Genomic DNA, 9050 nt, shown 5'->3' with positions numbered 1-9050 from the left:
CAGGTGGGAGCCATTGCCTGTGGTGTCGTCGCAGTTCCATGCTGTACGGTGTGTAAGTACAGGGGGGAGCCATTGCCTGTGTTGTAGTCACAGTTCCATGCTGTACTGTGTGTAAGTACAGGTGGGAGCCATTGCCTGTGGTGTTGTCACAGTGCCATGCTGTACTGTGTGTAAGTACAGGGGGGACCCATTGCCTGTGGTGTCGTCACAGTCCCATGCTGTACTGTGTGTGAGTACAGGGGGGAGCCATTGCCTGTGGTGTCATCACAGTTCCAAGCTGTTCTGTGTGTAGGTACAGGTGGGAGCCCTAAGTTAGCACATACAGCCATGGTGTTCCGTAGGCACTGCAATCTAGGTTTGTGTAAGTACACTCTACGATGGACACAGCCAAATTGCCTGCTGATGCGTTTCTCTGGACACTTCCCCATTGGTTTTTTGTTTGTTTCGTTTTGGTTTTTTGAGCCTGGCCTCACTGTGTCTCCCAGCCTGGAGTGCAGCGGTGTAATCACAGCTCACTGCAACCTCTCCCTCTTGATTCAAGTGATCCTCCCACCTCAGCCTCCTGAGTAGCTGGGACTGCAGGCGGGCACCACCACATCTGGCTAATTTCCACTCTTTTTGTAGAGATGGGGTTTCACCATGTGACCCAGGCTGGCCTCAACTTCCTTAGCTCAAGTGATGTGCCTACCTCGGCCTCATATCCCCATCATTAAGAGACACGTGACTGTTCGTACCCAGTGATTTGCATAGGAATGTTTATAGTAGCACTGCTTACGGCAAAAAACAAACTGGGGACAGTCAAAATACCAATCAAGAAGATGGATAAATTGTGGCATATTCCTACACTAGAATGCTATGCAACAATGAAAAATAAAAATTGTTACCTGCATCATCCTGGAAGAATCTCATAGACACAATATTTAGTGAAAGAATGAAAAACTCACATCAGGTGGAATATAGAGTGGATAGACACGGTTACCAGTGTTTCTAAAAGCAAGTCCTGGCAGTTCTACTCCTGCCGACATACCTGAGAGAAATGATTGGCTACTTTCCCCAAAGTACATGTATAAAAGTGTTCACAGCAACTTTCTAATAGCCCAAACCTGGAAATAAGCTAAATGCCCATGAATTGGAGAATGGATAAATAAATTGATATAGTCACACACTGATACATTGTATAGCAATGAAAAATAACTAATAATTGCTACATGAAACAACTTTGATTAATCTCATAGACACAGTCCTTAGTGAAAGAAGACAGACCTCATATAAATGATTGCATTTATACGAAATTCACTACAATCAGGCACATCTAATCTGTGATGACAAAGGTGCATGTCTTCTGGTGGCAGTATCAACTGGGAGGTCATGTGAGGAGCTGTCTGGGTGTTGGAAATGTGCTATAGTCTGATCTGGGTGATAAGTACGTAGGTATATACATATACAAAAACTTGTGCTGAATGCTAGCATTTATGGACTTTACTACAATTTATACCTTAATGAGAAAGTTTTTAAAAGTTCCAAAGTTCCAGAAGACAAAATGGGATTTCACTCCCCTCCCCTCTTTTTTTGAGTTGGAGTTTTGCTCTTGTTGCCCAGGCTGGAGTGCAGTGGCACGATCTCGGCTCACCACAATATCCTCCTCCTGGGTTCAAGTGGTTCTCCTGCCTCAGCCTCCTGAGTAGCTGGGATTACAGGTGCCTGCCACCATGGCTGGCTAGTTTTTTGGATTTTTAGTAGAGACAGGGTTTCTCCATATTGGTCAGGCTGGTCTTGAACTCCCAACCTCAGGTGATCCATCTGCCACGGCTTCCCAAAGTACTGGGATTACAGGCGTGAGCCACCATGCCCAGCCAATTTCACCCTTTTTATAAAGGTCAAAAATGAAGCTACTTAACAATAATATTCACATGTGATAAAACAAGAAAGGAGGGAGTGAGGGAGAGAGAGAACATAAAATTCAAGATGATGTTACTTCCAAGGGGAGAATAGGAGAGGAACACCAACTAGTTCTTGGGTTGGACGGCAGTTTTATTAGTGTTATTCTATTTGAAAATAAAGTAATTGGTTTGAAATAAAATCTATAGGCAGCCCAGGCATGAATCAGTGATGTCAGTGGATCGTGAACTGAGGGTTATAATTAATCTAGTTTTTCACACTGAGGTCATTTTTACAACACAAATACCTGTCACTGATTATTTACCTGATAACATTTCCCAAATTGGTTAAACTTAAGTTAACTTGTGATCCTTCCCTCAGTCTGTCTCCTTCAGATCCTGAAGATTTCTGCCTCTCACTTCCTGCTAGATCCACCAAATTAATACTGGATTGTTTGCTCAGGTCTCTGTCTAGGAAAACCTGGAGAAAAGCACCACAGGTCAGGCTATAGTATTAGGGAGTGGCAGGCTGCATGGGCCATCACCCTCACTGACATGTTTAAGTGGTCCTTTCTTTTTTTTTTGAGACTGAGTCTCACTCTGTCACTGAGGCTGGAGTACAGTGGCATGATCTTGGCTCACTGCAACCTCCACCTCACAGGTTCAAACGATTCTCCTGCCTCAGCCTCCCGAGTAGCTGGGACTACAGGTGCCTGCCACCATGCCCGGCTAATGTTTGTATTTACAGTAGAGATGAAGTTTCTATTTCCATTGCCAGGGTTTTTCTTGAACTCCTGACCTCAAGTGATCCACCTACCTCAGCCTCCCAAAATGCTGGGATTACAAGCATGAGCCATTGCACCTGGACTTAAGTGGTTCTTTTAATTGCATTTCAGACTCAAGAAACATAAAATATGCAATATAAAATACTATTCTCAACAATGACATTTTACAAAAAAAGTCTGTTTTCTCTTCCCAATTCTGTTAATCTCTTTTCCAATAAAACAATAGATACCAATTAGTACTCCATTATTTCTGTGACCAGTAAACTCTTAAAATATAAAACATTGTCAAATCTGCAACATAAGTAGCTGTTCAGGGCCGTGTGGTCATATAGTGCTTTAGAATCCTACAGATTCCTTCGCTGGCTACATGACTATGTGCAAATGACTTACCTTTTCAGAGCTGCAACTCTCACAGTTGAAAGCCAGTGATAGGAACACATTACTGAGAGCTCATGAGGGTTGATGACCACAGAGGTCATGCTTTAGCACATGCCTGGCATGCAATACCAAGTGCTAATATTACTACTGACCCCAATATACACAGTATGGTGCTAACTCTCTTCACTCCTTTTTTTCTAGCTGATTTCTTCTCTTGCCCCTAAAATATCAAGTTAAAAAAATATCAGGGTAGGCCAGGCACAGTGGCTGACGCCTGTTATCCCAGCACTTTGGGAGGCCAAGGCGGGTGGATGACGAGGTCAAGAGATCGAGACCATCCTGGCCAACACGGTGAAACTCTGTCTCTACTAAAATACAAAAAAGTAACTGTGAGTGGTGGCATCACCTGTAGTCCCAGCTACTCGGGAGGCTGAGGCAGGGGGATCACTTGAGGTGGAGGTTGCAGTGAGCCGAGATCGCGCCATTGCACTCCAGCCTGGCGATAGAACAAAACAGCAGGGCAAACCATATATAAAGTTTATGGATTTTACTAACATCGTAAAATCAAGTGAGTAGTACTTAAAAGTTTACAGAGTTCCTTAAAATGCAGTATCTTATTCAAGCTCCCTGACATTACTGCAAGGAGAGCTTCTCATCTCATCTTACAAAAGAGGAAACTGAGGCTCAGATTTTCTTTTTTTTGAGACGGAGTTTTGCTCTGTCACCCAGGCTGGAGTGCAGTGGCGCAATCTCGGCTCACTGCAACCTCTACCTCCCAGGTTCAAGCCATTCTCCTGCCTCAGCCTCCTGAATAGCTGGGATTACAGGTGCCTGCCACCATGCCTGGCTAATTTTTTTTGTATTTTTGGTAGAGACAGGGTTTCACCATGTTGGCCAGGCCGGTCTTGAACTCCTGATCTCAGGTGATCCAACTGCCTCAGCCTCCCAAAGTGTTGGGGTTATAGGCTTGAGCCACTGTGCCCAGCCAAGGCTCAGAGATTATTTCCCAAAGTCATAGAGCTAGTGAACAAGGGCACCAGACTTAAACATAGTCCCGTGTTTTCCCCTTACTCCTGCATAGAACGGGATTCTTTTCACTGATTGCTTTTCTATTACTGGAACAATTACTTAGGGGACAGAGGTGGTAGGATCATAGCTAAATGTAACAGTGACCCAGGAATTTTGAATAACCATTCTAGATCAGATTGGTCGCAATGTAGAGATCACTCTCTGATGTCCACCAAGGAGTATGGAGGGTCAAAGTGGGCTCTAGTTGATCAAAGATTCGAGTTGTTGGAATGCTACATGCATTGCTTGGTTCCAAAGAACGTATCTTGGTGCATCTACACATGGCAAGGGTACTTCTATACCTGGCGGTTCTCAGGCTCGTGGGTCTGAAAGCTGATCTCACGTTGGTAATGCACAGACGTGCTGCCGATACAGCTCTCCAGGATAAACCACGGAGACACTCTCATACCTTCACAATATGCTCCTTGATCAAACTGGGGACAAAGCTTATTCCTCCAAGCACTGGAAATGTACTTGAGAGAAAACACCTTTGAGTCCTATGGGCGCCGTGGGGCTCTGATAGGCTCACTTAGGCTGGGTGGGGTGTGACTTGAGGTGGGAGGGAGGCAGGAGAAAGCACGCACATCCTCTCTTCCTGCTTCTGACCCTGTGTGCTGTGGTTGAAAGAGCCACCTTAATCCACAGGTCAAATCTGCAAGGATCCTGTATGCCCGCCAGCCCACTGTGCCATGGGGAACCCTCCTCAGAGCAGCCTTGTCTGGAGAGTGGGACGGCGGCGTCCACTCGGCTCTCACCTGCTTGAACTGGATGGTGATGACCATGTGGGACCGGCTGCTGCTGGCGTTCATGTTGGTCGAAGCCGTGGTCCTGACTTTTGTTCCTTGTTCCATCAGCCTTTCAATGTGGGCATAGTTGTCGCAGGGCACCAACTCAGGCCTTCCACATAGAAGCCCAGCTGTTGGTCTTCCCTTACTTTGAGCCCACCAGGTTTTTTGGTTCTGGACAGCAAATCTCGTATCTGTAGAAAAAAGAACAAATGATGTAAGTTTCAGGAAGGCAGGGGGTTTTGTTTACTTCTCTGCTATATCTCCGCCTATGCAGATGCTCAATAAATATTGAATGAATGGAAAAATTTCCATAGGTATTTCATAATTTAGCTAAGTAAGAAATTGGGAAATTGCAAGAAAAAGGATAGGGAAAACTGCTGTAATTAGTGAAGTCAGAAGGATGCTTTTTTTTTTGTTGGAGACAGTCTCCCTCTGTCACCCAGGCTGGAGTGCAGTGGTGCTCCACCTCCCCGGTTCAAGCGATTCTCCTGCCTCAGCCTCCCAAGTAACTGGGATTACAGGTGCGCACCACCATGCTGGCTAATTTTTGTATTTTTAGCAGAAACAGGGATTCACCATGTGGGCCAGGCTGGTCTTGAACTCCTGATCTCAGGTGATCCGTTCATTTTAGCCTCTCAAAGTGCGGGGATTACAAGTGTGAGCCACCGCGCCTGGCCAGTTTTTTTTTTTTTAAGTTAAAAATTGTCTTTTATAAATACAGTTTTATTGTCAAGTATATACCTAGACCACTCCAACCAGACTGTGAGTTCCCTAAAGGTGGGTGTCTTTTTACCAGTGGACCCTCACAGTTCCTGATGCCGTACACATGGCGATGCTCATCGCATGCACAGCGCAGCTGGAACTGGGCTAACAAATGCCACTTAGTTCACTGCGCCCAGGGGGCCGGGGGAACTGCCTCTGCAGCATGACAAGACATGTGAGTAGGTATCCACAGCAGTCTGTCTATAAATTGGTGCTTCTGAAGTTTTTGCACTTGAACACATTGTTCTTTTATTAACATAAGTGTTCGCCTAGCAATCTTCTTAACTCTTTATTTCATTAGCAACTCCTTTGTGGATAAAATAAAAATAACCACCATAGCCTCTTTCTAAATTCTGTTTTGCAATGTAATAAAGTCTTACTTTACTGAGAACAGTGATAAATAATAAAAACAATTAGAAGTTAGTCATGCTCAAAGTACCTAATATATGCAGTAGACACATTTGCCTAGGATAAGTCATGGCACAAGAAATACCACTACCCTGAGATCTCCACTTCCAAAGGAAACTTATTCAGTGTAAACAGTATTCGTGGCCGGGTGCGGTGGCTCACACCTGTAATCCAAGCACATTGGGAGGCTGAGGCAGGCAGATCATTTGAGCTCAGGAGTTCAAGAGCAGCCTGGTTCACATGGTGAAACCCCTTCTCTACTAAAAATATACAAAAATTAGGTGGGCATGGTGCTGGGCACCTATAGTCCCAGCTACTCAGGAGGCTGAGGCAGGAGAATCACTTGAACCCAGGAGGTGGAGGTTGCAGTGAGCCAAGATCGTACCACTGCACTCCAGACTGGGCGACGGTGAGATTCCATCCCCAAAAACCAAACCAACACACACAAAAAACCCCAGTATTTGCAACAGCCTAACGAAACCAGAGAATCCGGGTAATTCTTTGTATTTTATTATGGGAGGTTTGTGTGATGCCATGCTCACACCAGGGACTTAGGGGAATTCCCATTTCCCTCGCCCTCAAAAAAGCCACTGCTGAGAAGGCAAACTAGCGTGATGCTGCGGTCCTGGGAGAGCCCGTGCGGTCTGTGCCACCAGCTGCACCGTGACCTGGGCTGAGGAGCAGACCTAGGCTCTTAGTCCTGGTTCCGCCTCCAGCATGTGAGGCCTTTGGAAAGTCTCTGACATTACCAGCTTTCTCCTTCTAGGAGGACAGATTAAACGGTCTCTCAGCTCTCCCCCAGCTCGAGCGTCTGTGGCTTCAAGTCCTAGAGTCCAGGCAAGATGGCAGATTGAAGTTTGGGGAAGCAAAATTAGGGTAGCAGACATACAGTGCTGGAGAGAGAACATCAAAATGGGGACAACTTCTGCCTTAGCTAGCAAGCCTTTCTGTAATTCCCCTGAGTGACAGAGATGATAGGAAGTGGCATCTCAGACTGAAGATATGACTGAATAAGGCTTGTCCGAAAAAAGGCATAAGTTTCTCAGGACGGAATGGAAGTACAGAGACATGGACACAGGGGCAGTGCTGGCAGCAGGAGTGTCGATGGGCGCAGTGGCTCACACCTGTAATCCTTTGGGAGGCTGAGGCAGGAAGATTACCTGAGGCCAGGAGTTCAAGACCAGCCTGGGCAGCATAGTGATGTCCCATTTGCACAATTTTTTTTTTTTAATTAGCTGGGTAGGCTGGGCATGGTGGCTCACGTCTGTAATCCACTTTAGGAGGCCAAGGTGGGCAGATCATGAGGTCAGGAGATGGAGATCAGCCTAGCTAACATGGTGAAACCCCGTCTCTACTAAAAATACAAAAAATGAGCTGGGCGTGGTGGCAAGTGCCTATAATCCCAGCTACTCGGGAGGCTGAGGCAGGAGAATCGCTGGAACCCAGGAGGTGGAGGTTGTGGTGAGCCGAGACTGCACCACAGCACTCCAGCCTGGGCAGCAGAGCAAGACTCAATCTCAAAAAAAATTAGCTGGGCATGGTAGTGTGCACCTGTAGCACCAGCTGCTTGGAGGCTGAGGCAGGAGGATGACTCAAGCCCAGGAGTTGAAGGTTACTGGAGGTTATGATCGTGCCACTGCCCTCCAGCCTGGGCAACAGAGACCTTGTTTCAAAAAGGAAAGAAAGGGAAGAAAAGATGGTCACAACCTTGCCCCTCACCTGGGCTGTCACGAGTGCCTTCTGGCCCTGCCCCTCTGCCCTGTGTGGCACTCCTTCAAGTCCAGCCTCTCTGCTGCTGGAGGAACTTCTAAAACCCCCTCTGAGGATCTGACTCCCCTGTTTGGAAGCCCTGCTTGGTTCTCCATTGCCTGCTCATTAAAGGCATTTCCTAACCATCTTTGGCTTCCTCCCGGGATGCTCTCCCAGCCCTCAGCGGCCACACATCCCACTCCCAGCACACAGGGTACTCACCCGTCCCAGTGCCACCTCTGACATTAATGATTTAAAATACCCGTCCCGCTGCCTAACGTGCCGCTGTTTGCGCCTTGCACCCTCACTTCTCTGCCTCCCCAGACTCAGAAGCTCTTTCAAGGTCCAGCCTATCTCCTCTGTGGACAGCACGCAGCAGCACAGGGGGTATTGGCGCCACCCCCTCTTCCAGCCTGGTTTCTGTGCCGCTCCTGCAGTGCACACAACACTGTGGAACTTTCTGGAGCAACTGCTGCCTCTTCCACTACGCTTCTCCAGGGCGGGAAACATGTCTTAGGTTTTATGAATCCTCAGAGTCTAGCATTATGTCTAACACTGAGGATATTTAACAGACCTTATTTGACTGACTGCTGAAATAACTGATGGAAAAGGGAGTACTTAGGATGCCCGATTGCCTTACTTTAGAGATAGGAAGCAGAATTCCAGTGAGATGATCGTCATGAGCAGGGGTCAGTAGGGAGTATAATCAGACGTCCTTCCCCATGTTCTTCCCTGTAAGAACCTGGGAGTACAGGGAATTCGATGCAGGGCTTTGCATGTTTCTGGGGTTCTACTATAACTAGTAGCATATCTCTGCCCATAAGAAACCTACAATTGTAGGTACACTTGTGAATTTATCCATTCAGCCAACATCTAGGAAGCACCCGTTCTAGATTAAATATAGCATTGAGTCCTGCAGATGGAAAGGTATTCAAAAGGAAATAATTATTTGAAAATCATCACGTACAACTATGTAAATACAATTTTACAGCACAGTGTACTAAGTGCAAGGGAAAAGGGCAGAATTGAAAAAAATTGCTGAATATCTAGCTTTGGATAGGCACTGTGTTACAAATTTTAAAATGTAGTACCTCTTCTGATGTCATGTCTTATTTAAGTTCTCCTTATGAAAATGCAAACTGAGCTCTGGGATAAAATGAGTTTGCAAAGTCACACAGCTAGTAAACAGGAGAGCTGGCTGCAAAGTCACACAGCTAGTAAACGGGAGAGCTGGC

At 46.3% G+C, this 9050-nt stretch overlaps 1 protein-coding gene across 1 annotated transcript in view; it reads right to left on the bottom strand.

Moving 5' to 3' along the window:
* Positions 1-9050, bottom strand: part of LOC116525901 (kinesin-like protein KIF28P) — a 77968-nt gene that overhangs the window by 34849 nt on the left and 34069 nt on the right. The window contains 3 exon segments of the mRNA XM_032242031.1: positions 2204-2358; positions 4864-4997; positions 5000-5087. Of these exon segments, the coding sequence (XP_032097922.1) occupies positions 2204-2358; positions 4864-4997; positions 5000-5087 (377 nt within the window).

This window comes from Sapajus apella, unplaced genomic scaffold, assembly GCF_009761245.1.
Source record: "Sapajus apella isolate SASKATOON/1434 unplaced genomic scaffold, GSC_monkey_1.0 scaffold49, whole genome shotgun sequence".
In the NCBI taxonomy this organism is placed as follows: domain Eukaryota; kingdom Metazoa; phylum Chordata; class Mammalia; order Primates; family Cebidae; genus Sapajus; species Sapajus apella.
This window is presented reverse-complemented; position numbering and strand designations above follow the sequence as displayed.